The sequence below is a fragment of the Micropterus dolomieu genome, linkage group LG04 (genome assembly GCF_021292245.1).
Source record: "Micropterus dolomieu isolate WLL.071019.BEF.003 ecotype Adirondacks linkage group LG04, ASM2129224v1, whole genome shotgun sequence".
In the NCBI taxonomy this organism is placed as follows: Eukaryota; Metazoa; Chordata; class Actinopteri; order Centrarchiformes; family Centrarchidae; genus Micropterus; species Micropterus dolomieu.
The window spans coordinates 23,723,493-23,737,371 of record NC_060153.1 but is presented as its reverse complement, the minus strand read 5'-3'; the positions used below and the strand labels follow the sequence as shown (position 1 = coordinate 23,737,371).

At 40.2% G+C, this 13,879-nt stretch overlaps 2 protein-coding genes across 7 annotated transcripts in view; both read right to left on the bottom strand.

Annotated features, from left to right (window-relative positions):
• wbp1lb (WW domain binding protein 1-like b) overlaps positions 1-13,879 on the bottom strand; it is a 23,582-nt gene that overhangs the window by 4,401 nt on the left and 5,302 nt on the right. Inside the window, exons 1-3 of one of the 6 annotated variants that reach the window (XM_046048358.1) lie at positions 11,459-11,578; positions 9,070-9,172; positions 4,161-4,322 (exon numbers count right to left, since the gene is read on the bottom strand). In XM_046048358.1, the coding sequence (XP_045904314.1) occupies positions 4,161-4,322; positions 9,070-9,172; positions 11,459-11,485 (292 nt within the window). In that variant the 5' untranslated portion in view covers positions 11,486-11,578. Of the gene's footprint in view, positions 1-4,160; positions 4,323-6,132; positions 7,651-7,761; positions 9,173-11,448; positions 11,579-13,879 lie in introns of those variants that run through there. The other 5 variants (XM_046048361.1, XM_046048360.1, XR_006824941.1 and 2 more) reach the window with 5 other exon arrangements.
• Positions 651-2,151, bottom strand: LOC123970349 (DNA (cytosine-5)-methyltransferase 3A-like). The gene is made up of 3 exons (XM_046048363.1): positions 1,612-2,151; positions 1,362-1,510; positions 651-791 (listed from the first exon to the last, which is right to left on the bottom strand). The coding sequence occupies exons 1-3, from the start codon at positions 1,706-1,708 to the stop codon at positions 687-689; spliced, it is 351 nt and encodes a 116-aa protein (XP_045904319.1). The 5' UTR covers positions 1,709-2,151; the 3' UTR covers positions 651-686.

The window sequence follows — 13,879 nt, the reverse complement described above, 5'->3', positions numbered from 1 at the left end:
ATTTGTACTTGAAATGTCAAATTTCTACTAAACTATGCACAAGATCAGTTTCAGAATGAGCCAGAATCATCCACCCATTAGCTTATCTTTTGGAGGGTTGCGGGGGGGGGGGGGGGGGGAATCCCAGCTGACACTGGGTGAGAGGCAGGGCAACCTCTGGACAGGTCGGCAGTCATTCACAGGGCTGACACATACAACTATTCACACTCATGTTGACAACTACGGTCAATTCACAGTCGCCTATTACCCTAATTTGCATGTCTTTGCACTGTGGGAGGAAACTGGATCGCCCGGAGAAAACCCAAACAGGCATAATCAGAATCATGCTTCATTTAACATCTACAACGAAGAGTTTTTAATAGCTTTAAATGAGATTCAAAATTTTGGAGAGGTGGCAGGTCATATTATTATCTAAAAGTTGGTCGATTGCTCAGTTACATATCATGATTCTAGTGTATGATATCTCTATATCATATGTATGTTTTCTCAGACTGAGCTCAGGTGATGCAGTCTGGGTATGTGTGAGGCTCAAAATATTGTGAGCAAAACATTTCTTGATTTAGTTCATATATGGCTGGCGTAGTAATCTTAACTTGGGCTATGTTAAACAGCAAATCTATATAAGTAGTCCATGGTTAATGGGGGTTTATTCCTTCTGTTGCGTATGTCACAGGCTGCTGCTTCCCTCACCATTCGCACACCAACCTGTTCATCCCAGGAAGGTTACCCCAGAAGTAGCGGGCACGGTGGGCAGCAGACACTTCCTTGGCATCGATCATCACTGGGTTGCACTGAAATCCATGTAAAGCAGAGCAGAAAAGACCCCAGTCAGAGAGGAACCAAGGTAATATGCTGTTTTACAAATGGTGTATTGAAGTACAGTGAAGAGTTACCATTTAAAAGCACAGTATTACTGGCATTAAAACAAATCCTTCTATAGTTTTGGTTGACTAAAATCATTTTGGGGTCGGGTGAATTCCTCCAAAATGTTAGCTTCAATGCACTTTTCACCCACCATTTAAAAATCTTACACAAAGTGGAGAATATTTTAAACCAATAGTTGACCAGGTTTTTACAGGACAAAATGCAATATGGAGAGCAAAAGACACTATCTAAGGGTACTTTAAAGCGCATTAAACATAGCACATTAACATAAGGTGTTCCCTTCTAATGATCTCTGTCTAAAGATAATGAATTAGGGGGCATTGATAATCCATCAATCCTTGTCACTGGCGTCCCATCACACTGTACCTACACTAGAGTCTAATGATCTGATTGTAGAAGTCAAAGACAATTATGACCTGTAGGATTAGATAAACTACTTATTTAGCAACAAAGTAAGCCAAAAGAGAGAAGCTGACCTCTAAAAAGCGAGATATGTCCCTCTTATCGCTGACACCCATAGCGACGACGTTCTCAAAGAGCCAAAAGAAAGGCCGGTCGTCCCCCTCCTTCGGTCGAGCCTCGTGGAGCAGCCTGTAAAACTCAAAGAACAGGCGCCCGGTGCCCTCTATGGGACAGAAGCAGTCATTAAACAGCATTGAAGTACAGTGAAGGGCACATACTGATGATACTTGTTGCTATTTGACCAGATGAAGACAGTGAACCTACCATAAAGACCTTTCCTTGCAGGATTGACTATGGAGAGGTCATTGCATGGGCTTCCACCAATAACTAGGTCAAAAGGACCCCACTCTTGTATCTGCATACAGATAAGATACACAGTCAGAAACACAGATATAGGTAGATTATGCAACACATACTGTTCATTGAAAAAATAACCAATTCAGTTCTACTTGAGTGGGGTGGAGGTTTTAAAAAGGTCTTTATTGTGTCCTGGTCTCCAGTTTATACCTTTAATGAGTTAAGGCGCTTAGGTAATCAGATAATTTAACATTTTACTCTCTAAAGAAAGCTCAGCTCCAGCTCTGATCAGCTGTGTAATGCATATCACTCAAATCACAAAATTCACAGAATTATTAGCTGGATAATAACAACAACTGACGCACCAATATACATATACAGTTATAACCACTGAGTTATTTTTGCCGTTTTCTCTGTTTTGAGTAAAAAAACAGCTGTTTTCTGTGTGTATAAAGATCGCCCCGGGCCGTCATCTTGGTATTACCCAATAGCTGAGCTCTGAAGCTGCAACCTTTTTAGCAATGTTGCTGGTGGCAAGTCAGACTATGTTTTGAACAGACAGCGGTGGGACAGGTGACGGAGTGGTGGGGGAAGGGGATTATGGTGGTAATCTTTACTCATTACCATTGACGGCAACATTGCCCAGCACCATTGCTCTAAAAGTTGCTCCGTGTATCACCAGCTTTAGGTTTAATTTCTCTCGTCAAAATGAAGGAGAGAAGAAGTGCTGCTTTGGAACAGACTACTGATCGTAGTAGTACCTACAGACATCCAATATATCAAACGATTCGTCTGCTCAATACGAAGAGAAAGAGACCACTTACAGCCCTGTAGGATGTCTGTTCTCAAGTTATGCCAAGTAAAGCTTAGGAGTGCTTTTTGCCATAGGAATGTTGATTGACATTGATGCAGGTCGCTGTCCAGCATCATGCTCTATTATAACGCCTGATAGCAGTGGGTCTACTTTTTCCAGTGAGCCAGAGAGACCTAACCCTGCTAAACATTAAATCTATAGTCTCTTATAGCTCATTATAAACACAGACACCCATCCAGTTAAATATGGTGTGCCTCAGGGGTCGGTCTTAGGACCCATTTTGTTTTCCTTGTATCTGCTTCCCCTTGGACATATTATCCATAAACATGGCATTTCTTTTCATATTTATGCTGATGACACACAAATATACTTGCCCGTCAGATCCACAGACCCTGGAATGCTGAGTTCACTTAACAACTGCCTTTGCGAAGTTAAAAAATGGATGTCAAATAATTTCCTCCAGCTGAACTCAGACAAAACAGAAATCCTGGTCATTGGGTCCCAGCAGATGGCAAAACAAATACTGCCATCTGCTGGTTCGCTAGTAAATCACATTAAGCCTGTGGCAAAGAACCTTGGTGTTTGGTTTGATAGTAATTTAAATTTCGAGCACCACACCACAAAACTTGTTCAATCATGTTCAACTTAGAAATATAGCTAAAATTCGATCTATGTTAACTTTTAAGGACACCGAGACCATTTTACACAACTTCATCTCATCACGCCTGGATTATTGCAACAGCCTTTTCACCTTTGCACCTGGTGGCCCTTCTGTGTTGAGCCATCAGAAGGGCCAACTCCTCAGGTCAAGACTCTGCAGTCTACTTACATCTGAAGGACAGAGGACACTCGTTTGAGGACCACCAGGTGCACATTTTAGACAGAGAAGATGGATGGTTTGAAAGAGGAGTCAAGGAAGCCATCTACACCAGGGTCGAGAAGCCGTCATTGAACAGAGGAGGGGGTCTACGCCACCACTTATCCCCCACTTACAATGCTATCCTTTCATCACTTCCCAGGAAACTCAACAAACATAACCTATTGGCCTCAGGTGAAGATACCAACGATGGTCGTTCAGTCTTGGCCACAGGTAGTCTTAACGACTGTAACGACTGTCGTCACAGAAACAAGGAACACTAACAAACCAGCGGTATCGAGGACCCGGGCCAACGACCCCACTGAGGTTAAATAGCTGAGTTTCCCTGCCAGTCAGTCAGAACTGAAGAAGTCCTTTGGATGAGGGACGAAACGTCTTCCAGTATCTTCAACCAAGTCCAGTTGCCCTTGATTTTAACCTTCGTTGGATAACTATGACCTGGATGACTGAGAATCTTCATAGATATATTTTTGTTTGTTTATTTGTTTGTTTTTTACAAAAGGGGAGGATTAAATTCTGCTCAGTCTCCAATTTCCTATCACTATCATCATTAAGATGTTTTGTTTGTGTGACTGACGGTTACTACAAATTCCACAATGTTCACCAGTCACTAACTGTGTCTGTCTGCTGTTTGGTGCTGAGCAAGTTCTCTGTGTGTGTGCAAACCCTTTCACGCCATATATAGGCATGGGGTTCGTCAATATGAATGAACAAGCATCAGTCATTAGGAGAATGGATATAGATGAATAAAATGCATACAACCAGGTACAAAAGGTACACATTAAGTTTTATCATCAAGTGTATGTTTGAGTTGTTAGCTCTTACTGAAGTAGAAGGGCAGGGAGGGGTAGTTGTGTGCTTCGCGGTAAGCAATGAGGTTGATCTCGTGCTGCCGTTGTTGCTGCTGCAGCCGGTGTTTGGTGCGCCGATGGTGACACACACAGCAGCAGCTCAAAATGAAGATGATCGCCCAAACCAACCAAAACCCTGAAGTGAGAGGAAGATCAACACAGTCAAATCGTGTTTACAGTGGGACTCCAACTAAATGGATAAAACGTCAATGTGATTGTTTACTGTTCTTTTTCTTACATAAACTCACATGGCAATGAACAGGTTTAAGCTGGAAAGATTGAAGTCCATTATGTCTAACTGTATTAGCGTGTGGTGATGTAACATAAAAGTGCCTGCTGCTTACACAAACACAACACTGCAGATCAAATACTGGCAACATCTGGTTCTGACATCTGGAAACATTCACATCATTTCACACCATATGTATTGCATTATGTTATTATTTTATGGCATAGAATCAATTCAATCATCATTGAGAGGTCCAAGTCTTTTCTTATCTCACTGCACTGACAGATTTATAGTCTCTCCCGATTCTTTGACATATCTGACACCACAGCTGAACTCTGACTTCTCTGGTTTCTCTCTTTGGGAGACATGTTTATAAATGTTGTCTGACATATTCTGGTCCAACCTTGCAGGAAAATCAATTGCAAAAAGTACCATTCATTTCAAAATGTAGAAATCTTGGACAATAGTAATAAAACGCAATCAGAGAAATCTCATTTATAGCTGCAGTTCTTCTTCCCAAAAGCATTCCAACATTATGTGATTGTTTAGGAACAATGTGTGCTTTTTCAATATGGCATTACGTCCTAATTTTTAAAAAGTGATTATTTGTGGAGCTGTACTATCTTGAATCCAGTCTAAAAAGCAGCAGGGAACAAAAACTGAGTGGGATTTTAAAAAACGCCCAGTTTTTGTTTGCTGTGTTTGAAAGTGGAACGCCACTACCTCAACACAAAAAAATGTGGGAACTTCACTTCAAGGACTACAGGGCAAGACATCCTGTGTCTCTGGCACATAGGAATGTAAACAGTACAATGTGACACTGTGCATGTGTACAATGTGCATCTTTGCTGGTGCCGTGCAGTCATCATGATGTACCAATTCTGCATTTCAGATTTTATCATTACCAACCTTCGTCACATCAAGATGCATGCACACTCATGATGACTGTACAAGAATTTTTATGTGGAAAATCTGTTCTTAATAATTTTAGTTTATTATTGCAACATTTTGTGGCCACATTGCTGACGATCTACACCATACTAATTCTGAAAAACCTGGATTATAATTAAACCAGTCATGCGTCCATCTTAAGTCAGTTTGAACTTCGCTTATTTCTAAGAACCCACACTAACTTTCTCTTACCAACCCAAATCTACTAATTTTGTTTTACAGATTTTACATCATGTAGTCCAGTCCTATCACACCCTTTCCTGCAAATTACCCAACGACAGTTTCAGATATACTAACAGAATGTAGTGTAAAAAATAAAAAATGTTTTCAGGATCCGTATCAGGAATGTTGGTGTATGTTATATGTTTAGGTCGCCCGATATACTGTTACCGGATTCTCTCAAATATCAATATTGGTATCAACCTCAATAATCCTGTATCGGTTGGGCTATAGTTAGCACATAGTGCTCTTAAGCATATCATTGCATAGGAAATTCGCATTATATCAGACTATATCTGCAATAAGCCAATATCAGCCAATGCATCAGCCTGGCCAGTTTAGTGGTGTAGCTCTGATTCCCATGAAGTTTTCAATATCATGTGGCTCACAGTCTATGGTATGTCACAGTCACACCCTGGACTACAAGATATTCAAAGAACTCCTGCAAATCAAATACCTCCATGACTACCACCTTAAGAAATAAAACTACATAACCTAAAGTGGCCTAAATTGAAACACAATACATGTTGGGCTTGATTGCATAGTATTGTTTTAGATATCTTAATAGATTTATTTATGTCACCAAGTGAGCTGGCATCCAATTACACAGAAAATGACATTTCACATCCATGCATCTGATCAGATTGGTAAAGCAGTGCAATACCTGGTTTGTTTTTTTGAAATCATGCAGAAACATGTTGAAGACGACATCTGAATAGCATCTACATCTGATATGACAGCTTCATTTATCTCTGTGAATAGGCAATGATCAAATGCATGAATCTTATTTAGACAGATGGATAAGGTAAATGTGAGTTAACATTCATCATTTGATTGTCCATCAAGTGGTAACGAACTGCATAAACTCAATGACTTGATCATTTTACGACTTTTGAGCAACAGGAATTTATGATACATCCTGCATTAATCATCCCAAGCTATGCATTTCGTAAGCCTGAGTTGTGTCCCCGTATTATAAAGTGTTCTCCAATAAGGTAAGTAAGGTCTTCTGTGTGTAGAAAAAAAACTTTAAAAATGTATCTAGAAAATCATTCACAAATAGACTCATGAAATAAAGATAAACTACTTGCCATTAAATTCAAGTAGTGGTGACAGATGTTATCATAATAATAATTTCCACCCTAATAAATGTTTACTGTATTTGTTGGCATCAGGTGAGCTCGGCATGATGATGTAAGCGGGGAGCCCTGCTCGAAGTTACCGCATTCACACGCAAGGGATGCCAGTTGTCCAATGAGGCGGTCACTCACACACGGTTGCCATGCCATAAGATTTATGCTGGTTTAGTGAATTTAAGAGGTGAGCTCGTCTCAAGTGATACCTAAGACCTTTAATACTGTACTTAAAAACTCATACGGTACATCACATATTAACACGTTCAAAAATTGGAATGAGGTACAAATCACAAGACATACCTGTACTTACAGTTCATTTAACGTGAACATGTCCCTCTCAACAATGTGCTCCTTATTGTCGCTTCACTGGACAGAGTTATGTGTGTGCAGAGCCTGACAGTAGAAGGCTGTTTTCACATTTATCTGCTGGGGGGGGCGTTTCTCTGCTAACATGCCTGGAGTTCTTTTTAACATTTTCAAAACGCTGAAATGAGGTACAGCATTCAATAAGTGGTACACTTAAAATCCAGCCAAATGAAAATTCTATCAGGAAGGTGTTTTTATAACTCAAGAAGTCCTGCGAACACAACTATTTTATGGCATTCCACTATGACTGACTGAAAAGGCTGCCTGTCTTAAAACAAAAATAACACAAAATAAAAAATTTTTTAACAGCTTTACAGTGTTCTTTGTGTTTCTGTTGTGTGTGCTGCATACACTTATCACCTGTTCACTGTATTTTCAAAAGCTCCATATATTTGGGGCAAATCAATGTAGCCACTAATCTAGTTAGCATGTGTGAAAATTAAACATTTTGGAGAGGGTCCATCCGTGTAGTATTTGTCAAATGAAATGTCCAATTGCTCAGCTAATGTCCAGGTGACCAGCTTCCAGCTCTGCAGCTCCACACACATACTTCTCAGCTGCATCTAAAAAAAATAGGATGATACAATGTCTTTAAAATAGAGATTCACAAAAATCTGTCAAATGAGTAAAAAAAAAACACTGCTAATTTATGGGTCTACTTATTTTTCACCCACCTGGAGGGAACATCCCACTCTGCCCACTGGAAAATCTGACATACTGCCCATCACTTGAGCGTCTGATCTCTCAATTTGGCTGCCCAAGAAGTGACATGGCACACTTGAGGGACACTTAATGTCAAGGAGCCGTGTTGAGTCCAAAATTCCATCTGGGTTGGCTTCAAACCAGGGACGGTCAGGTCACGCCATCTGGCCTCTCCTCTCCACAGTGTGCCCTTGAACCTCCAGGAGTTGCGCAGCTTTGTCCACATTTTCCATATTTAGTTGCAGTGTTGCCAGTGAAGTCGGGGTGCAAGTGTTTATTCATAAAGAGAAAGACACTTCTTAATGTTAGTGTTGTGCCATGTTCTGTATGGGGTACCTGTTGATTACACCTGGCTCTGAGAGGACTCACTGTCTTCTTCATATGATCAGTAACACAGCTGTCAGCAGCCTGTGGGGCCATTGCAGAAAACTGAGATAACTTTTAAAATGTGTGTGATCCTTGAAAGGTTTTGGGGTTGAGCTTATGCGATCAGGTGTTGGCTTTGATGAGCCTGGTTTATGATGTTTGACCACAGTGTTTGACATTTACGTGCTTCACCTTTTTCAGCTCTATATTCTTCCTTGTGCCTGCATTCCACTTCCTCTGCACATCTGTACATGATCTCTCTGCCTTTCCCTGTACAAATGCACTCTCAACCTACATTACCACTTCTGCACTCCGCGGCTGTATGTAATATGCAATATGAAACCGAAATAAACAAGTTATCAGAAGAGACACTTTTTTCACCCTTCACAGTTTTGCAGATGTTTTTTTGCAAGTCCATTCCGATCCTGCAATAGTTGTCTGAAGACAGGAGGGAAACTAAAACCCCTGCCTGGTGATGAGAGACTTTGAGGCTTTGACTTGGCTCCTTGTCTACTTTTAGAAAGACACAACTGTGTCCCACCTCCTTCAATATTTGTTTGCTACATAACTACTGATAAGCCTCTGAGCTTTTCAGATTGTTCAATACTTTGCCATCTATAGCAACAGAATGAAACAGCTAAAATATGCTACTTGTACGTTATCCGTGGACACTTCAGGTTGTCCTCCCATCTCTCGATAGTAGAGGAAATGACAACATTAACCCGTTTTAAAAAGGTAGGACAAGTTGCTTTCCAGGATCATCTATTTCAAAAACCTCTGAGAAAAATGGAACAAAACTGTAGCATACCGCTAATTCTAGCAGATGCCGGTTCAACGAAACGAAGGTCCGGAAGTCGCACCCAAGGAACTGTGGGGGCTAGCAATATTGAGGATTGTGGAGGCAGGATACTTACACCAGAGCTCATAGTAGTAGCTGCAGCACTGAGACTCCCCGCAGCAGTGTCCAGACTCACAGATGTAGCTCTGGTTGTTAACACCTTCACAGTGCAGTAGGCTCTGCAGGAGAGAAGCAGTGCCACTTTAAGAGCAATGTATTATCAACATCTCATCTTAAAAAAAAATAAGGTACAACACCAGCTTGAGGAATCTGGTTACGGTGTGCTGTTCCAATAAAAAAATAACAGAGCCCCCCCACCATGTTTCATGTTTTATTTTTTGATTCACACAGGGTGAAATTACATTTGTTCAGGGTTTTACACTGATCAACAGAGATGTTGCCAAAGTAAAAACAAATCTCTAAATCGGTCTACATTAAGTCCAGCTAAAAGGTTTCAGTAACTGTTTTTAGATGCTACACAAGTTAAATTTAGCCACACCTCAAAGTATACCCTGCTTTATTGTCTATTTTCCACTAAATGGGACCATCATTTATTAAATGAACATCATGCTGTGCGAAGAAGACTTGAAAGTGGCGACTGAGACATAAACTCATTAGTAAATTGTTTTAATGAGGTACTAAATTCATTATTCATAGACTTCTGTACAATCGGACTTCTTTTTGCAACCAGTTGATTCGCCCCTGCTGGCAATTAGAAAGAATGCAGGTTAAATGCACATATGCATTGGCTTCACTTTTCAGACCCAAAGGCCACGTCCACTTCTTTTATACAGTCTGAGGGTCCACTGCTAAAAACGAGATAAAACATGCCACTACTAGAACCCTCGTTGCTCCTTACAGCCTACACAAACAAAGTGGTTTGAACTGAATAAACTAACTAATTTCTACAGTGTGCTTGGGTTCGGTCATAGTAAAAAGAGCACAGGTGTTACCCATAACATTAAGAGGTCTCTGCTCTATATATACATATTTCTAAACAGGTTTTTAAGTAATATGGTATGTACTATGTACACACTCACGCAAAGACAGCATGCATCTTTTTTGAGTGTGCTGTTGATACATACACTATGGTCCCTCATTGCAATTCACAAAGGAAATGGTGATAGTCAAAAATTTAATAAAACAAATTTAATTATGGAAAGGTGGTGAAAAGTCACATTTGGTGTCTGATAGCACAGGTATCGTTTCCTGTTATTATATAATTGTAAATATAAAAGTATTGTTGATTTCTCATATAATAACAATAATACCAGTATACTATAGTTTATAGGGCTATACCGAAAAGTTTGAAGCATTGGGGCATTGACATTCGAATACTGCTCAGTTTTATTCATTCTGTTTAAACCTGGTATTTCTGCACAGTTGCAGATACAGACTGCACTAGTATTATTAGTATTTTACTATTTGTGAAATTAAATTCCAGTGGGGTCTGCGTAGGATTGTTTCCCACCGTATGATCGAAACATTTCCAGAGTGTTTTAAAGTCCAAAAGTCAAAATTTTGTGAAAGATTCACAAAATGCTTTTATCTAATCAAATATTCTGCTTCTGTCCATATTTATTTTTTGACTGTTCAGATTTTGGGATTAGCCTCCAGCCTACATGTATTTATGTTGGCGAAACTGACGAGTTATATTCATTAAAGAAAGTTGATTAAATACAAAAAGACTAACCCATTTAACCTGGCGAATGGACTTTTTTTGGCTGATGACGTCATAAAATATGACGACAGACAATCAAGGATTCATGTGAAAACATCAAAAGAAGTTTGAATGTAAAACAAAAAAGACATTTGGTGCGACCCCAGTAAATAGTGCATCCTTTGTACAGTTAGCATGTAGTACAGGACTGGCACAGAGCGATATTTACATGCCCTGATCTTTGATTTAGAAAAATAATGATAATACTGCAGATATCTAGTAGCCAACATTTATACTTAGCTATGAGTAAACAAGTCCTAGGCACTTGTGCTGGTAAGCTACTAGAATTTCATCAGTGTTTAAGGCCCATATCAAGTGCAAATTCTTGAATCACAGCCAGCACTAAACCACTCAGTATGTCGCCCAAGATCTAATACACAATTTCAACTTAAGCTGAGACCTAAAAAGAACTGGGAAATATCAGAAGAGGTTTGAGACAACAATTTGTCTCCACTGTCAATATAGCAAACTAGCAGCTCCGCCTGATCAAAAGCAAACCTGACTGAGCTTATCCATCATTCACCCATGAAAAAGTTAAGTTGTGAAAGAACAAAGGCTCGATGATAATCAGATCAGATATATCAGCATAGTACCAGCTGACAAGGGAGCACTATAATCAAAATCCTCTCATGAGAAAGGTCTACGGATTTTTCCAGGAAGATCTCAGATGTTTTCTTCTAGATTAGCTTAATGATTAGCCAGCTAAAGTTCTTTATAAAGATAGTTTTCCCTCACTATATATTACCAGCGCAGGTTGCCGGTTGAGAGGCATGATGATCCAGGGTCCAAAAATCCTAGACAAGTCCCTTCACCTCATGGGTCATTATCCCACAGAAGAAAAAAGTAAAACAGCTCTCAAACTTACTCTCACTCCCTCTCCCTGTACACCCTACCCACACACACACCCATAACCCCCACCCACCCACACACTCCCTCACTCCAGTCCAGTCCAGGCCCGAACAGTGGACAAGGATTGCTCTACGGAAATTTCCAAGCAGCTCCTCCTGGCGGGGCCGCTGCATGATAATAAGGCACACAGAGCGGTGAGAGGTGTCTGTGTGTGTAGGCAAGTTCGAGGCAGCAAGAAAAGCACTGAGAAAGACAGACAGAGCAGTAACACAGGAATGATTCGTCACACACGACATGCCGGATCAGCACAAACCAAACTGCTGACATTAAATGTAGCCACAACCTCAAGCCTGACAAATTAATCATTTCTCAACAGCTGTTTCAACCTTTTCAAAAACTTTGTTTCTTTTTTAAACCAAGCCAAACAAAGAGGGACTTGAAGCTCTGTGTAATAAAAACACACTGTTCTGTTCTTCCCTCTGATAATTTCAGCTGTTTTCAACAACTCAATAACTGTTCTCCACCATTTGCTCTCCACTTGGCAGGCTGAGCGCTTTTTGCAATTTGATCCCAATAACCATCTAGTTTGTTTGGGTCTTCAGTCTGTGCTGCATAAAGATAGCTGGGTACTGAAGGGGGTCGGGATTTCACAAACAGGCTTTCATAAAGGAAAAGTGCTCCATCTAATCTGAAAAAAATCTAGGTTATATGAGACCCTCCCTGAGTAACAGTTATGTTTTAATGATCCTGTGAGTCAGACAGTGACAGTGCAAAGAATCTGCACAGACTAGATTCCTCCGTGTCCCATCCAAACAGGAGACAATGAAACAATCCACCTCTCTCATGCTATACTACCAGATTAAAGGTGGATTTAGTTACATTCCCAGAAATGATTGCTGCATTAGAAAATAATCAACCTTAATAATGAGAAGCTGTTGAAATGAGCAGACAATGAGAACAGTTCAAAAATCCCCAGGTGACTATCAAATACTGTTCCTTGAGATAAGTGGCTACAGTTCTTAGTTAATTCTTCACTGCGTCGTCAGAGTTGATCCACTTAGCACAGGCCTGTGGGACTTGTCAAGTTAGCTGATGCATGTCAGAAGACCTCACTAACCCCTTATTTATTATTCTGTCCTGCAACAATGAAAGGTGCTCTTTCATGGTCATCAAGGTTAGTCAGAGCAAAACACTGCTGACATATTTCTAGGAACCTTTAATACCAGACATCCCCCCCAACATACGCCTTCTAGCTTTCAATAGCTGAGGAGGTCAGTTAAACTTGAGTTTCCAAATTTTATCTAAAAGTCAGAACGTACAGTATGTTTTGCCAGCACAACATGAGATTTAAACAAACTCTAGCTGTTACTATTTAACTACAATCAAGCTTTGACGCAGAACTGTTGGTGCCAAGTAAGAGTTAAAGCCGACACAACCAGCGTGCTGAAGCCAAACACTTAAGGCAGAGTCAACTAGAACATCCACGATGGACTTTCTAGGCTGAGCTATATCAAACAGAATTATCCTCATTTACATTTCACACATTTAGTGCAACACAAAGATTGTTATTAATGTATTATGAACACTGAGAATTATGATGGATTAAACTTGAAAATGGTTGGGAACCACCACTGTAAAGAAATGAAGGTCCTCATTTTCTTGCGAAAAAAAGAAAACTAAAGTATTTATGCTTTTAGTGTGTGTGTGGTGGAGGTTGACATGTTTCCCTGGCTGGCTATATTTTACCCCACTATGTCATGGGACTGTAGTAGCTAACTAAACTTTACAAGCTCTTTGTCAAAACCAGAATATATATAAATCAGGCTTTAAATAAGACTTGCAAAGTATGCACAGTTTGCACAAATAACAGTTTGTAGTTATTTTCCATCCTGAAAGCAATTTACTGTGTTGTTCACGCTGATAGTGAGTCATAAACCTTTCACTCTCACTAAAGTTAAGAAGTGTGAATGGGTCCTTTTTCAAATAGTGCCAAGGAGAAATGTTGATCATAATGTCTGAGAGTAACATGTAATCATTCAGGGCTTAAAGCACAAATTTTTCTGTGCCTGAAATTTTTTGGGGTTTACGACAAAGATGGACGGAAGGAGGCAAGAGCGTAACTCTGTGTTGCAAACTGACATAGGGTTTCACATTAAGGGTGTGACTATACACTTAGCTAAGGAAACATGAGGAAACACGATACTGGGTTCACAAGAACAAGCTGAGAAGACAATTGTACACTGTTTTGATGAAAAGTTCAATGTGGAAATATATGATTGGGGAGTGTGGGGGGGGGGGGGGGGGGGGGGCCCCCCGC

Excerpts from the sequence above, each read along its gene's own strand:
- LOC123970349 (XM_046048363.1), bottom strand. The coding sequence starts at position 1,708 with ATGCAGATACAAGAGTGGGGTCCTTTTGACCTAGTTATTGGTGGAAGC. Across the intron at positions 1,511-1,611 it reads TGCAAGGAAAGGTCTTTATG|AGGGCACCGGGCGCCTGTTC; the intron begins GTAGGTTCACTG and ends TCTGTCCCATAG. Across the intron at positions 792-1,361 it reads ACATATCTCGCTTTTTAGAG|TGCAACCCAGTGATGATCGA; the intron begins GTCAGCTTCTCT and ends CATGGATTTCAG.